This window comes from Moschus berezovskii, chromosome 18 (genome assembly GCF_049115385.1).
Source record: "Moschus berezovskii isolate FMDL1 chromosome 18, NW_MosBer_1.0, whole genome shotgun sequence".
NCBI classification, from domain to species: domain Eukaryota; kingdom Metazoa; phylum Chordata; class Mammalia; order Artiodactyla; family Moschidae; genus Moschus; species Moschus berezovskii.
The window spans coordinates 35244633-35262099 of NC_142477.1; the positions used below are offsets into that span (position 1 = coordinate 35244633).

Genomic DNA, 17467 nt, shown 5'->3' on the forward strand with positions numbered 1-17467 from the left:
AGCCACCAGTGAGAAGGAGCTGACCTTTGTTTTAGTCCTCTACCTCTCCTAGGACAAAATTTAACATCACTTTCATTGGGCTCAGACCCCAGTATTATATTGAGTCTATTTCAGAATTCCTTTCATTGGGCGTGGATATTTGAAGGTTCTGGTTCCAGATTAATTGTGGTGGTTCAGTTGCTAAGTCGTGTCCAACACTTGTGACCCCATGGGCTGTAAGCCCGCCAGGCTCCTCTGTCCATGGGATTCTCCAGGCAAGAATACGGGAGTGGGTTGCCATTTCCTTCTCCAACCAGAACCTCTGCCATGAAAAGACCACACTCTCAAGTGTTTTCAGTGAAGTATCTTAGAACTCCTATACTCACTTACCCATTTAGCCAAAGGTTTACTCAACAAAGATTTACTGAATACCTCCAATAAGCACAGTATTGTGAAAAATAAGGAAACGGAAGAGAATGGAAACCTTTATTTTTGATACATTTTTAATAGCTTGCAGCAGTGTCTCAACCTTGGCACTCTTGCTACTGATATTTTGGATGGATAATCCTTTATTGTGGCGGTCTGCCCCACGCTTTGTAGGATGTTTGGCAGTATCGCTGGTGTCTATCCGCTAGATGCCCATAGCGCTGCCTCCCCGCCCCCACCGCCACACACACAGTTGTGACTATCAAAAATACCTCCATACATTGCCACATGTCCCTTGGGGGTCAGAATAGCTGGTGGTTGAAAATCACTATCTTACAATATCAGGCAGGCATCATCCCATCTTGTATCCTTTATATACATTGTCTCATTTGATCTCCCCTTTTCAGCAAGCCCTTAAGGATTATAGTTTGAATATGAGAATAGGAAATGTTACATGATCACCTATAGTCCCATGGGTAATAATTATGAGATTTGGACTTAAGTTCTAGATCTTCCTTATTCTTTTATATCCCCAGACTGCAACACACAGTCCTGACTCCAAGAAACTTAAGATCTATTGGATTTGCTTGGGTATTTCCATAAGATGGTACAAAAAAATTTGAACGAACTTTTTGGCCAACCCAATAGTTGGAGAGATGTGTTGTGAGTCAAGTCACAGTTGTGTTCATTGCAGAATAAGTGATGTGAGCACTCAGGAGAAAGGTGCATTAGGAAAGTCAAGGATCGCTTCCTGCAGAGATTAGAATGCTCTTTGAATATTTATGGGTAAGTATTTCGATTTGGATAGTGATTTTTTTGTTGAGCAGTGACAAGAGTTAAGATTTGGACAGGTAGCATCAGACAGCAATTAAGAGCAGGTGCCGGTTACAGGTGGAATCTGAGTTTCAGCTCTCCTACTTACTAGCTGTGTGACCCATGAGCTAATTAGGTAATCTTTTGGCTCAGTTTTGTTTTTGATGGGTTGATAATAATAGTACATATTCTTAAGCCCCTGGGGGAAGGGCATGGCAACCCACTCTACTATTCTTGCTTGGAAAATCCCATGGACAGAAGAATCTGGGGAGCTATATTTCATAGGGTCACAAAGAGTCTGACACAACTGAAGTGACTTAGCACACATTCTTAAGATTATAATAAGAATTTAACAAGTTAATACGTAAAGGGCTTAGAAACAAGACCCAACATCCAGTAAGTGCTCAGTAGATGCTGGCTACTTAGTATTTGATTCTATTGGACTTCAAATAGTTTAGAATCTCTATGGTAAATAATAGGAGTTTTGAATCAAGACCTGCAAAGATGTTCCACAGGTATTGCAATCCCCCTTCCAGTGTCCATGCAAAATCATAAATTGGTTATTTTTGGGTCAGAAACCAGTGTCTGGCTCTAGAGCTGTTCCTGAAGGACCTGTTCAAATGGCTCAACATCTTTGTGAGGGCTTTGGGGTTGAAGCATCTAAGACATCTTTCCAACATCTTTCATTCGAAAGGAGAAAGAGGCAGCTCGGGCATCTGTTCATTCACTCATCCATCCATTCAGTCATCATTCACTGAGTACCTTTTTTATTCTAGGCATCAGGTTTCTATTAACTACATCTGGAATGCCAGTAAGTCACCCCTCTGCCCATGTGTTGGCTGAAAGTTTATTGGATAGAATTGTCGCTGTTTCGTTTTAAGACAATTCAAAGTTATTTCTGTGGCTTGTGTTAAAATCCTGAGGTTTCTTCTCGTGCTCCACTTGGTACCACTGCTGGGCTTTTTATTTTATGGAGATCTGATGGCCCTGGATGTGGTTGGGGATCTTCTCCTGGGAATTTCCTCTTTCTTCCACTCTCCAGCTGTTTATAGCTACATAAGGTTTAGATCTATTCACAAACACTTGGGTAATTATGCCCCTCTCTGTTTATAAACTCAGGATAAATTGTCCTAATGGGAAAATATCTGTCCTTTGCCATAATTTGGATCAAAGCTTTTAATTTTTTGTTTGTGTGTGGTTCGTTTGCCTTTCTGAAAATCATTTTGATGTCTGTTTCACTTATGAATCATCTATTGCTGATATACAACAGCACTCAGTAAACCCCACTAAAAATCTATTCTTGATCTAAAAGTAGTTGATGCTGGGAAAATGTAACCCATACATATGCCTTTCTCATGGATACTGAATTAAAGGAAACAGTTGGATTTTAAGACTCTTAGGGAACATCTGATAAGAGGCCCATAGAAATGACCCACCAGAGCCTTGATCACCAACATGCTGGAAAAACACAATTCAGCTCAATTTGCTTTAAAGCATCAAAGTCATAATGCATTTGTATTTGTTCATTTAACAGTCATGAGACACCTACTATGAGCAAAATTAGACTATAGATGAATAGCTAGGTGTTTCTTATTCATAAAATATAGATAGATTTTGATTAGATTTTTAGCTTTGTGGGAGACAGCAAAGCATACTTCTAATCAGAAGGCAAAGTCAGCCCTTCCTCTATGCTGGGAAAAAAAACAACTATGTTTCCCAGGCTATGTAAACGTGTGGAAGGCTTGGTTTTTAATCAGTTTGCACCAACATGAATAAATGCTTCCTTTTGCAATGTTTCCTCCCTCCCAGGAGCTAAAACTAATCAACAAGAGGCAGTAGTGCAGTGGTTAAGCACACCCTTTTGAGTCAGATTAAATAGGTTTGAATTGGGATGCCAAGGTTTACCAGCTGTGTTACTTAACCTCATTGTGTTACTTAACTCAGTTTCCTTGTGTATATCTACTTCACAGGGATACTAAAAAAACTAATGAGATAGGCAACCTACATAAAGTAGCTAGCACAATGCCCAGCATAATTGTAGAAAGAGTTTAATTCATAGCTATTATTATCATTATCATCATCAACTAATATTTGTGTGCTCATTAACTAAAAAAGGAATGCTGTCCTGGGGCTTCCCTGGTGACTGAGTGGTAAAGAATGCACCTGTTAATGCAGGAGACTCGGGTTCGATCCCTCCAGTGGGGAAGATCCTCTGGAGAAGGAAATGGCAACCTGCTCCAGTATTCTTGCCTGGAGAATCCCATGGACAGAGGAGCCTGGGGGGGCTACAGTCCATGGGGGTTGCAAAGAGTCAGACATGACTTAGTGACTAAACAAAAACAACAATGATGTCCTATACATAGAAACAATATAGAAGACTGCATCTATAAAATATGCTTACCAGTGTCAGAAGTTGAGCGTATTTTTAGAGATACCGACCCAATAAACCAGAAAGGATAACCTGGGCTCGTCTGGGATTTGAATCCTGGAACTCTCGCACCTAAAGTGAGAATCATACCCCTAGACCAACGAGCCAACCCTCAACATTCAGAAAACTAAGATTATGGCATCTGGACCCATCACTTCATGGCAAATAGATGGGGAAACAATGGAAACAGTGATGGACTTTTTTGGGGCTCCAAAATCACTGCAGATGGTGACTGCCACCATGAAATTAAGACACTTGCTCCTTGGAAGAAAAGTTATGACCAAGCTACACAGCATATAAAAAGAAGAGATATTACTTTGCCAACAAAGGTCCATCTAGTCAAAGCTATGGTTTTTCCAGTAGTCATGTATGGATGTGAGAGTTGGACTATAAAGAAAGCTGAGTGCCAAAGAACTGATGCTTTTGAACTGTGGTGTTGGAGAAGACTCTTTGAGAGTCCCTTGGACAGCAAGGAGATCCAACCAGTCCATCCTAAAGGAAATCAGTCCTGAATATTCATTGGAAGGACTGATGCTGAAGCTGAAACTCCAATACTTTGGCCACCTGATGCGAAGAACTGACTCATTGGAAAAGACCCTGATGCTGGGAAAGATTGAAGGCGGGAGAAGAAGGGGACGACAGAGTATGAGATGGTTGGATGGCATCACCGTAGGCTCTGGGAGTTGGTGATGGACAGGGAAGCCTGGCGTGCTGCTGTCCATGGGGTTGCAAAGAGTCGGACGCAACTGAGCAACTGAACTGAACTGACCCAATAAACAAAGGTCTGATGAGACGTGTGAGTATGTTTGAAGAGAGAATTGTATTCTCACAGCACACTGTTTCTGACTTAGGGAACATGGATCTTAGGACCACTGCCCCCCACATTAATGGGGTGATGAGGACTACTGCAACCCTAGAAGGAAAGGAAAGGAGTTCTCTAGCCCAGCTTCTGCCTAAACATGGAAGCCCATCTCTAGGATGGAGTCTGAGAGGTGAAGACTGCACAGTGATGTCAATGTCAAGTCAGTTACCATTAGCACCAAGCATGTCCTCTCTGCGTCTGACCCACATTTTAATGTTGCATTTTGAGTCTTACCTCTTCTGTCTTCTGTAGAGATGAACAACAGCTGGTTGGTGTCCTCTTTATAATAACCTTTCAAATGGGAGGGGAAGACTGTTAAGTTTGCCTTTAGGCACTTTTTCACTCTAGACTAAACAACTCCAAATCCTTTAACCTTCCCTCATAGGTTCTATTTTCTCTCTCTTTAATCATTTTGGTTTTCCTCTGGACCCTTTCCAGTGTCTCCAGTTTGCCCTTAAAATAAGGGGCCTCAGACTGGACCTACCATCCTATTAAGGGTCTGTCTGCTGCCAAATTCTTTATCATGGGGGAGGGAGACATGGGGATAGACTTTCCTTTCATGTCAGACTCCCACCAGGCGAATTCACCCCGCTGTTGTATTGCTTATTTCTTATCAGTATGACACACAGATTCCTTTTAAATAACACGATCTGCTGTGATCCTCACATCTTTGTCAGTTTTTCTACAATCTAGATATTAAGCCCCTTTTATGCCTGTCATTTGATCATCACCCCTCAGGATACTACTTTTGCAATCAGCCGTCACACTGAACTTGAAACTTTTTCATGAAACATTTCCTTCACGTGTTGAAGCCAATTTGGATTCTCCTAGCATATCAGTAATTCCCACTGCAATTAATATTATTTGTAGACTCTGGGTGTGCTTACAGCAATTTTAAGTATTATTTAAACCAGAGCTAGGGTAAAATTGGAGGCCATGTTTTAAGCACCCTTTTGTTTACCGAGCCATTGATCTCTTTTCCAGTCTGCAGTGAAACCCGGTGAGGAAAAGACAGACCAGGTCGTATCTTTCTGGCTTGCTGATGAGAATGTCATATGCATTCAAAAGCTTTCCTGAAATTAAGATATTGTACAGATGTGGTCAAATTTTAATTCTCAGCCCATGCACACCCTAAACTGAGCTTAGGCACGGAGTTGGTGGGGGAAGAGGGAATATTTATTTGCATTATGCTTAAAATCATGGATTTCCTTTAAACAGCACTGATTTGCACATCATAAATTACATACCAGATGGAAGGAGTAGAGAGAGAAGAAAACTGGAAGTGGAGAAAGCAATCAGAAGGAAGAAAGGGAGCCCTTCTGAAATTATTATTAGAAGATCATTCAATTTTAACCTAATTCCCATAAAATTGATCAGATATGGAGATGCCACATAAAAGTATGCTAATGAATCTACCAGGACTACCACCTCCTGACAGAAGAGAGGGAAAAGGGAAGTGGGGAGGAGCTAACATTCACTGGAACCCTTAGAATATATTGTAAGGAAGTCACTTTCTGTTAGAGACTTTTGACACACTTGGCTTTACCTAAAATCATCAGCCTAACTTGCTTTGGCCCAGGAATTGCAATGTTCTGAGGGCTGGCTTGAGAAAGCTTGTTCTTACTGCACACGTGTACTGTTCTCTTAATCTCCATTGTCATTGTTGGCTGATATGCCCATCCCTCCTTGAGATATACTTTATCCTGGGGTCTTGTTTCCTTCCAGTATTTCCAAAGGAGACATGTCTCTGGGTTTGCTGTTGTGCCAGCCTGAAGGAAGCAACTGGGGATGATTTCAGGACTGCTGATTATGATCAGTACTTGTCATGTGCTCTGTGGGCTGCTTCCAAGAGTGGGCAGATGTCCAGGAGAGCCTGGACATGGGTTGGCCCCTCCCAGGCTCTCATTACCCTTTCCAGTGGCAATAATGATTCTGAGAACTGAAGCTTTCTTTTGCCTGCTCCTTTTTAATTAATTGCTTTGAATTCTACCAGCTTTGTCCATTGAAGAACTGCGGACACCCAGGAAGCGAACCACAGCTTAGAGACACAGGGGTGGGGAGCAGGACTGGAGGCAAGATTCTGGCATGAACCCCACGGTGTGGGGTGAAGTGTGTGTGCCTGTGTGTCACGCAGCTTCAGGCTGTAGGGAGATTTGTGCCTTTCGACCACAGGAGGTCCCCAGATCTGTCGTTTCCCCTGGGAGCTCCAGCCTGGATCCCTTCCGAAGCCAGGTGAAAACGTATTTTGAGCAGAAGTTCCTTGATGGTTTGAGGTTTGGCACAGCGATGCTTTTCCTTTTCAACAAGTGTTCCAAGTGGGAAAAAGGAATAGAACACAATTGAAGTTTTGAAAAGCAACCTCTTTACGCAATGAAATGTGGGGCGACCCCACCCCCCTCCGCAGGCCCTCACCCTTGCTCTAAGAAAACAAACACTCTTTTCCTGTCTTATTTGTATTCCCATTAATTTAAGACAGGAAGCCCTCAGTGGGTGTGATGTAAACAATTCAGCCTCGTGGGTCGGGCTTCCTCATCAGTTTGCAGCTGGAGAGATGTCTGAGCGGCCCGAGCCCATTCATGCCTCTCCGGGGGATGGCTTGTTGACTGAACCCCTCAGAAGACGGGAGGGGCGCGGGAGCCCGAAAAGGTATAAAGGAAATGCTTCAGTCGTGCAGTCACCGGCGATTGTAATTCAGCAGTGGTAAATTTGGTTTCTCCAGCAGAAAGAATCTCCCTGTAGCTTTCTGGAAAGTTGCCTGCTAGCTTGCCCAGTGCGATGGTTGTGAGTCTGGTGTGGGGCTCCCCCTCATCCCACCCCACCCTCAGTAAGGACCCATGCTGCCGCCGATTATGAAACGGAGAGGTTATGAAATGAATTGATGTCGGGGAGCTGGAGCTCCTCGCGGCGGCTGGAGGGAGAACTTTTGACCGGGCGAGGGTTATCTGGGTGGGGCGTTTTTCTTCTCAAACCTGCTCCCAGTTACCGCTGGAAGCTCCAGAGCAAGTTGACAATAAACAAAAGGTGTCTGCATCAGAAACCCCAAACTCCCTGAAATCTCGCCGGGGCGGTTTCCTTTTCCGACTGCGAAGGGGGTGGGGGTGGGGTGGGGGGAGTGACCGGGGAAGGGGTTCTGGAATGCCGTGGAGTTTTGACAAGTGAGCCAGGGGAGTGACGAGGCGAGCCGGGATTCCATTACAGCCTTTTCAAATCCTCCCAAGCCGGGCTGGCGGAGCGGGGAGTCCTGCCGCAGACCTGCCGCGCTCGGGGCCGGGCGCTCGGGGCTCCCCGCGGGCTCCGTGCTCCGGGAGGGCAGTCGCGGGGCGCGCGGGGGGCCGGCTTCCCGGGCGGGGCGCGCGCTGAGCGGCCCCGCCCCGCCGCGCCCGCCCGCGCCCGGCAGGTGATTAGGCTCCAGCTCGGCCCCGGGGCGCGCGGGCCCCGCCCGGGAGCGCCGATTACCCGGGGCCGGCTGCTCGCGACCGAGCCTCTGCCGCGGACGTCGAGAGGAGACCCCCCGCCCCCGCGAAGGTGACTTCAGAACCGGAGGTAGGAATCTGCCTTAGCAGACAAAAACCTCCGGCGCCCCGCTTCCGATCCGGCTTTGGGGAGCCGGCGGAGGCTGCCTGCGAGGGTGTGGAAATTGAGCCCCAGCCGCCCCCGAGAAACGCCCGCGGCGCTCGTCTCGCAGACCCCTTGGGTGTCTTGTTTTTTATTTGGGGGATTTGCGTGTTGACGGATGGTTTGTGCTCCTTGGGAGGAGTACCCGACAAGGAACGGGTTTGTCAATTACTAGACGGAAGGAGGCGCCCTGAGTGTGTGTGTGTGTGTGTGTGTGAGCGGCGGGGTTGGGGGGAACGAAGGACAAGTCCGGGGGTCTCCAGAGCCAAGGTCCTGACAGTCACCGCGGAAAAGCAGTGCTGTTGAAGTCCAGGAAGGGAGAGAGGGTGTCCAGCAACCAGGCATCTGTTAACGCTGCCCTCATCCCCCTGCTGCTCGCTCCGGCTAGCAGGGAATGAGCCTGAGTACAGCATAGCTGCCGCTCCTGCCAGCAGGAACTCTTTATGATCCCTCAAGTGCTTATAATCGCCTTTGGGGACAGATCTTCGCCCTGAACTACTAAACAGCCTGCTTGGACAACTCCCCCCACCCCTAATTCACAAAATGTTTTGATTGTCTCATCCACAAATCAAAGGCTTTAAAGATGAGGGCTTTTGGGAAAGAGAATGACATTTTCTGTCGTGTTGCAACTCTCTTGTAAGCAGTTTGTAAATACTAGGAGTGAAATTAAGTGAAATTTTGTCTGATGAGATGGGGTTGGTAAAGAGGAGGGAACAACAGCTGTCACCCTGGGAACCACTTCTGGGAAGAATAGATTTCTGTGAATGTAAATAGTAAATGCTTTTCATAAAAACAGGTCAGGCTGAGTTTTATATCATAAGGGGGATGGCATAAACTCTAACGGAGAAGTATCTTTAAATACACATAAAGTACAGTACTTTAAGCCTTTAGCCTTTGCATTCCTGTACTGTTTTGCAACTGTACGTTGACTTTGCAGATGAATTGAAAAGGTACATGGGGATCTGTGTTTGGGCCTATTCGCTCAGTCGTGTCCGACTCTTTTCGACCCCATGGACTATAGCCCACTAGGCTCCTCTGTCCGTGGAATTTTCCGGGCAGGAATACTGGAGCAGGTTGCCATTTCCTACTCCAGGGGATCTTCCTGACCTAGGGATCGAACCCGTATCTCCTGCATTGGCAGGTGGATTCTTTACCACTGAGCCACATGGAGAGCCCCACAAGGGATTTTCCCTACCACCATATGCTAATCTGGCGGTTAATCTCACTAACCTGTAGAAGGCCACAGCACTCTTATTTTACTGAGGTGTTAACAAGGCCCAAGTGAAGTGAAGTCGCTCAGTCGTATCCGACTCTCAGCGACCCCATAGACTGTAGCCTACCAGGCTCCTCTGTCCATGGGATTTTCCAGGCAATAGTACTGGAGTGGATTGCCATTTCCTTCTCCAGGGGATCTTCCCAACCCGGGGCTCGAACCTGGGTCTCCCGCATTGCAGACAGACGCTTTACCTTCTGAGCCACCAGGGAAGTCCAACCTACATTTAATTGCTTTCAGGGCTGCTGGCCAAACCCATTGTCCCTCCTGTACTGCCTTTGGGACCCATAGGTAGGTGGGCTTTAGGAAACCAGGCCTGTGCCAGGCTCTAAAAAAAAAAAGAGTCCTCAGAGAGTGCTACACAGAGAAGAAACAGAAATACTTTGTACCAGGTAAAGTGATGGGGAAACCAGTGTGGACTCGGGGTTTCAGGCTTGCCCATGCCCTTTCAGCCTTGAGCTCTGTGAGCTGTTGCAGCTGAGCGTCATTGTCTGAGGAGATAAGACTCAACCTCTTCTAATCCGTGGGGGAAGGAAGACAGCCTGCCTGAAGAGCAGCAGGGTGTCCCCAAACCACCTTTCTGCTTGCCTTCGTTATTCTGTAGGTTGCCCAACCACACGCTTGAAACGCACAGCTCCCTTTAATCCCCTATTGCTGCTAATCTCAATAACTCAGGCAGGTCACACTCGGAAATTGTTTCCTTGAAGGGGAAGAGTTGACCCCATTCCTGCGTGTTTCCTGGGCCATCAAGTTCTTGTTGCACCTGCTTTGCCAGCTGCTCAGCCTTTGCCACCTTTAGTATCAACTCTTCTTTCTCTGTCTCAGAGGTTTCATCAAATACCTTTGCTGCTTAGAGAAGCAGGTTCTCCTGATCTCTGCCTGGGTTTTTGTTCTGGAATATAATTTGTTGCCTGAGCTTCCTTTCTTTCCTTATCAAAGTTACTCATAGACATATTTGTAAAGCCATATATTTCTAGAAGGCTTATACATAGAAACAGCAGTACTTTGACCCACTCCTCACCAACCTCAGCTTCTGTGCCCCAGAGACAAGAGCTTCAACTTTGCCCATGTTTCTAAATAGCAGGTGTGTCCCGTTCCACCTGGTTCATCCCTCTGGCTGAGCCTTCTGTTCTCCTTCACTCTGGAGTTGCTGCCAAGAGCCAGAGGCACAGCTGTCATCCTGGAATTCCTTATCACAGCAGGGATTCATTTTGCTCTTCATGTGACATCCCTTGTGTTTTAGACCCACGGCTTCCTTCTTCACTTCTGCTCTCTTGCTGGTAACATTTAGTAGTTCTGAGAAAGACTGCCTGGGAAATAAGTTTTTTGAGATCTTTGAACTTAGAGTAGTAGTTTACTAGGGGTATGAACTCTGTGTTGGAAGTCTGCTCCTGAATTTGGAAAGCTTTGTTCCTCCAGGTTCAGTATTGCCATTGAGATGTCTGTCATTCTAACTCCTGATGCTTTGAATATAATCATTTCCCCTTCTCTGAAAGATTTTCTTGCCTTTGTAATGTCCTTTCTCTCTGTAATGAAATCTCGTTCAGTACACCTTGCTGTGTCTTTTTTTTTTTCATCAATTTTCTTGACTTTCAGTGGACCTTCTCAACCTGAAAATCATGTCCTTCAGTTCTGAACTGTTTTATGGAATATTTTTTAAAAAGTGATTTCTGTCCTTTTCTGGAACATATTAAGTTGAAATGGGGGCCTCATATATTGAATCTCGAATTTTCTTGCTTTTTCCCTATGTTTTCTCCTTCTTTGAAAAAGTTCTACTTCCTGGGATATTTCCTCATTTTATCTTCCAACCCATGTAATGAATTTCCATGTCTATCATCAAATTTCGTATTTCCAAGAGCTCTTTAAAAATCTCCAGAATTTCTTTTTATAACCTCCTGTTCTCATTTCATAGATGAAAAGCTTTTCAACCCTCAGCTCTCATCAAGGATCACAGTGGCAGTTTCTTTGAAGTGTCCCTCCGCTCCCTGTCCTGTTTGTTTTCCTCTGATTTCCTCTTAGTTTTTGTTTTGAAATCTTTTGCCTGTTAAAGGCTTTGCTCAAATGTCTGAGGATCCTGGAACTGACTGCTGAAAAGTTAACTGGAAGGTGTGCACGCCTGGATGGAGCTGACACCCAGGATCAGTTTCACCTTACCAAGAAGGAACACCTAGAACAGTGTTTTAGAACCTGGAACAATTCCTGGCACACAGTAAACTTTCCATTTAACTTGCCCAAGTATTTGAATGATGTTGGATCTTGCTCGGGCTCAGGTAGAAGTGATTACAAAAAGCGCCCCAGGTGAGTCACATGTGCGGCCAGCTGTAGGATTATCCTGTTGAGGGATCTTATTGGAGGATTCCCACCTGTGGGTGGAAGGTCTTTCTCCCAAAGGAAACTGAAGAGAAATCCTGATGCTGAGGGGAATTGGTGACTGCTGTATTCTATGAGCCAGACTTAGAGACCAGGAGGCCAGTATTTGGTATGGAACCTTCTCCTATTTCCCTGTTTCTGAGAGCGCCCTTTCAGCTACATTGAAGTGTTTCTGAGTCCACAGTCGCTCTGATTCAGCGAGCAAATAGGTTGCAGAATGCAGGCAGTCATTTTGGAGCCAGGACTGAGAGGGGAGACCCAGGGTCTGACAGCTTCTGGCACAGACTCACCGCCAGCTGTCCTGCTTTGGGACCCCTGAACCCCTCAGTGCCTGGTGTCCCAAATTCCAGAGACCCTGGAGCTCTGCTTCCAGGCTTCCCATCCTGCTGCGCTAGGTTTCGGCTTTCTGCCCTCTGCTAAGTCAGTTACCATGTGTTAGACCACTTTACAGCTTCCAAAATTTTGTTGCATTGTTTCTTCTTTTTATCTTTAAGAGTTTAGGGAACCTGTCCTGCCCCGCCCAGTTTGAAAAACTTTTCTCTCATTGCAGTCCATTCACTGTTTACTGGCAATGACTCTCCCTTCTCTCAGTTCTTCTGTTTTTACACCCCTCTGCTGCAGATGCCCCCTTGGGACAGAATACTAATAGGCCACGATGTACTGTCAGCTCAGCAGTGATCATTAAAGATGTCCAGGCCCTGGATAGAGTGGTTCTTGGGCATTTATACCAGGTGTGTTAGCATCTTCTCCATCAGGTCAGTGATTCTTCTTGGTATGTGTGGAGTATAAAGCAGAAGCATTTCTGAATGGGTTTGATGCTGTGGCTTACCAAAATTCTGTCTGTGAGAATAACGGTTCTTGCCTGGAGAATCCCAGGGACAGGGGAGCCTGGTGGGCTGCCGTCTGTGGGGTCGCACAGAGTCGGACACGACTGAAGTGACTTAGCAGCAGCAGCAGCATGCTAACTCCTGAAATACATTCATGTTCATTCCTTCCTTTGGTCCTGGCCAGAAGCCTGTTGCAGGCTCAGTGGTCATGTGGACCTGGTAGCATCCGTTATGTGAGATGATTCATTCACTTCATTTGTGGTACCTCCATCCCACACCCCAGGGATGCGTATAGGAAAGAGTATGTGATCCAGGTCTGGGCAATGAGGTGTAAAGGAATGTCTCTTGTGGAGCTTCTTGCAGGAGGTATGCTCATTACCAAAAAAAGAAGACACACAAAACAAACGAACCTTTTGCTTTCTTGGCGCGTTGCTCTCTAGAACTACTGTAGACATCTTGCCACCAGCCTTAGGAGAGAGCAGATCCCTGAGTGTCTTCAAGAAGCACTGTATTTCTCCACGCTTCCCGTCCTGTGAGATGATGAATTTCCTCCTTGTTCAGGCCGTTTGGAATCGGGGTTTGGTATCATTTGCTGCCAAGCTAACACAGGTGGATATTGATCTACATGCCATCTCATTTCCAAAAGGAGTTAAGCACACCCTGGGCTCACCTTACGGAAGATCTGAGCTGCCTGATTCCTGGGAGGATTCTTCTCTACTCTGGTGATTTCCAGACAGATGAAAGTAATTTTATTCTCTCTTCCAACTTCAAAGGAAAGAATAACCAATGAGACAGTTGGAGGGGAAAAGAGGATTCCTTTGCTTTGGAGATTGCTAGCCAATCCCAGCCAGAGAACTTCTTGGGGCTGTCACAGAAATGAAGACTGTTCTTAAAATCGCGAGGTCACGAGGACACGCCACGTACTGCAGCCTGTGACAAGCCAAGCACTTGTTACCAGTCACCCCTGCAGTGGTTGGGACTGGCAGGCCTGTGCACACTTGGTATCATTTCCTCTGTCTTCCACCCTTTGTCTTTTGTGCATCCCAGACTTGGGGAAGCTTGTAAGATGAAATAAACTCCGGAAGTGCTCAGTGGAATGCAGGAAAAAGTAGACGGACTGTTCCAGTTTTCTCCAGTCTGACTCAAGTGCAGTGACTCTCTTCTCTTTTTATGAACGGGAGGCCCTCCTGATCTCTTCCATTCCCAGTTCAGTGTTAGCCCGAAGGGAAGGCTTTGATTGCCCTCAGCATTATACCATCATGTTCCTGTCTGTATCTGCATGTCTCACCAAACCAAGACTGTAAGGATGGACACTTCATATTGTGCCAGGCACTATTACAAGCTTTACAGTATGAACTTAACCTCACAATGATCCTATGGAGAGGGTACCATTATTATTCCTGTTTTACAGTGGAGATGACGTGAGGCACACGGTATTTTAGGGAAACTGCTCAAGGTTGTCCAGCTTTTCAGGAGTGAAGCAGAGATTCAGACATTGGCAGTCTGTGCTATATAACATGTATGCTTCATGCTATATAATTCATCATTACAGCCGGAACACCCTTACACCATCTGTAGTATACAATAGGGATTCAACTGTTACTGTGAGTGAATAAATGCAAGGATTTTTCATGTCATGACTGACTCATTAATTTTAATAGCAGCATATTTCCCCATCAAGTTAAAGCACCATGATTTGTGTACCTTGTTTCCCCAGGATCGGACATATAAGTAGTATGGTCCAGGATATCTGAGACGGAGTTTGTCCTGTGAAATCTCAGACATGTGGTCTCTAATTGGGAAGTGACCTTGAGACATCTTTTAACCCTTCTCTTCCTCTGCCGTCCCTTCACACACTACTCTGCCACCCTGAGGAGAATCCTGATCCTCACTCCAGCGCCAGGTTCCCGTTTCCATCACTGGAACTCTGCACAAAAGCAGATGGCGTTACAGAGACTTCAGTACTCCACACTTCCAGAACTTTCTCCGAGGGTCTCTGGTAAAGGTTAAGTATTAGTTGGCAGGGAGTTGACGTTTGAACTGCGGATCTCTGACATGGCGCCTGCCAAGTGCCGTTTTCCAGGTGGTTTCTCATAACATGTCGTTTTGCGCTTTTGAATCCAGAGATAATGTATCCGACTCTTTCATTTGTTTTTTTAAGACTTTTGGCTGACCTCTGGGATTCTTGTTTTAATTGCCAACTGATAGAAAATATAAATGGAAAAATGTGTTCGTGTGCAAACTTGGGACTTTATCTTTGGAAATTGGGGGTGGGTAAGGGTAGAGTGTTAAGGAAAATTTAGACAATTTTGTCTGGTCAGTGGATGCCTTAACTTCCTTGTAAACAAAAGTGAAGAAACACATCACGTGTCAGTATGAGCATTTTGTAGAAACTGTTTGCAATTTAAAAAGTTTCTGTTTATATACATTTACCTGAGATTTGTTAGAAGACTTTGCTTAAATTTAGGGGACTGCCCTGGGGGTCTAGTGGTTGAGACTTGGCACTACCAATGCAGGGGTGCAGGTTCGATCCCTGGTCAGGGAACTAAGGTCCCACATGCCATGTGGCATGGCTGCTGCTAAGTCGCTTCAGTCACGTCCAACTCTGTGCGACCCCATAGATGGCAGCCCGCCAGGCTCCCCCGTCCCTGGGATTCTCCAGGCAAGAACACTGGAGTGGGTTGCCATTTCCTTCTCCAATGCAGGAAAGTGAAAAGTGAAAGTGAAGTCGTGTCCAACTCTTCGCGACCTCATGGACTGCAACCTATCAGGCTCCTCCATCCATGGGATTTTCCAGGCAAGCGTACTGGAGTGGGTTGCCATTGCCTTCTCCGGTGGCATGGCTAAAAAGGATTTAAAAAATAAATTTAAGAAATTAGATTAATCCTATGGTGAGATCCTTTGGTAGGAATAAATCTTTTTTTCTTCTGGACTTTTTTCTTTTTATACGTTAGAGATGTATTTGGTACAAGTAGTGGCTCAGGTGGTAAAGAATCTGACTGCAATGCGGGAGACTCAGGTTTAATCCCTGGGTCAGGAAGATCCTCTGCAGAAGGGCATGGCAACCCACTTCAGTATTCTTGCCTGGAGACTCCCCATAGACAGAGGAGACTGCAGGCTACAGTCCATGGGGTCGCCCAGAGTTGGACATGACTGAGCGACTAACATGGTCGCTTTCACTTTTAATGCATCGCCGGTGTCTATGCATGTGGGCATGTGTGTGTGTGCATGTTCTCCTTCCTCCCTCAGGTCATTTTCTGCCTGCCTTTGGACTAAAGAGTCCAGAACTACAACATCGAGGCTCCATTATCCTGCTTCTGGTTGGGTTCAGCCAATAGGTACAGGCAGGGGATCAAAAGGCAGGAGGAAAGAGTGTTGGGGTATTTACCCTCCTCACTGCACTCCCCTCCTCCTTGCCAAGGTCCTGACAGTGGCTTATTTCTTCTGAACGCTTATGGCAGCTCGCTCTCGTGACCCCAGCTCACACTATTTCCTCCCCTTGCCCCTCAGACCTGTAGGGGGTAATAGTTTCCCAGCTATTTCCGGCTTCAAGGTGCTTCACCCTCCTGCAAATATTCCCTGTATATAACTTTCTTGAGTTCAACCCTTTTGAGTGTCTCTTCGGTTTTCTGCTGGGAACCCTGACTGACATCATCTATATGGCCACCTCTTTCTCATATAAAATCATGATTGTCATTTCTGGCTCTAAAATACCAGTTGCATTTACTTGAGCACATCTGAATTTGAATCATATCCTGTCCCGTCCAAGAGTTGTCATCTTATTCTTGTGTCTCTTCTGTCTTTTCTAGTAGATGGTAGGGGACTGGGTTATCCTGCCTTCTCCCTATAATGTCTAGCACATATAGTGGTAACAACAGTTGGCAACTCTTGAAGTAAGATAATAACATGCATATGGGTGTGCGTGTAGGTATGTCGTATATTTGTGTGCATCTGTTTGCTCACTTGTGTTCGACTCTTTGCGGTCTATAGACTGTATAGCCTACTAGGCTCTTCTGTCCATGAGATCTTCCAGGCAAGAATACTGGAGTGGGTTGCCATTTTCCAGTCCAGAGGATCTTTCTGACCCAGGGATCAAACCTGCATCTCTTACTCCTGCATTGGCAGTCAGGTTCTTCACCATTAGCGCCACCTGGGAAGCCCCATGTGGTATGTATGTGGGTATAATATATCTGTGACTTTTTTTTTTTTATACCCTTTAGGTTTATCTTGATCAGCACTGGTTCATTTTTTTATAAAGTAAACAATGACCAGATATGCAGTAGGCAACTTATTATGCTAGGTATTCACATTAATGCATTTTCAGAGTTCATAATGTTTCTCAAACGGGGGGTTCATCAAGAGCTGAAATTACAGAATTTTCAAACTAAAAGGAATCTCGGAGTATATCTTACTCAATTTCATCCTTTTAGGTGAAGCTCGGGCTGAGTGGTTCAGTGCTTTGCTCTGGGGCACAGACGGTATGGATGATGCCAGAGCTTGGTGCCCTTGACTCTCTTCCCAGGGTTTCATTCAGCCAGCCCTCTCCAGGTCAGTCTGCCTGGTCACTCATAGGTGCTCTCTGGTAAAACTAACCTCCACAAGGTGCCCCTTAGAAAGCCTCTCTGCTGCCCCTTATTGCTTCCCTCTGTGTTGCAAATACAAACCAGATAGTCATGCTCTCAGCTCATAAAAGGGCCTAATAGGATGCAGACGGTGGATTCTAACCCAGGCTCCAACCTTGGCCCCATGTGTAGACAGCTGGGGGAATACTTGGGCCAACCCACAGCCACTCTTGGCCATCTCCCTTCACCAACTTTAAGCTTTGGAGCAGCATTTTATGCGGGCGTATGCGGTGCTGGGGCTGGGTTGGGTGA

The 17467-nt window shown here is 45.9% G+C and overlaps 1 protein-coding gene across 7 annotated transcripts in view; it reads left to right on the forward strand.

Annotated features, from left to right (window-relative positions):
• Window positions 1-17467, forward strand: part of PDZD2 (PDZ domain containing 2) — a 414864-nt gene that overhangs the window by 190373 nt on the left and 207024 nt on the right. The window contains exon 1 of one of the 7 annotated variants that reach the window (XM_055422227.2): window positions 1538-7154. The exons of 5 other annotated variants lie outside the window; for them this stretch is intronic. In XM_055422227.2, coding sequence (XP_055278202.2) covers window positions 7060-7154 — 95 coding nt within the window. In that variant the 5' untranslated portion in view covers window positions 1538-7059. Of the gene's footprint in view, window positions 1-1537; window positions 7155-7829; window positions 8052-17467 lie in introns of those variants that run through there. One more of the 7 variants, XM_055422228.2, reaches the window with a different exon arrangement.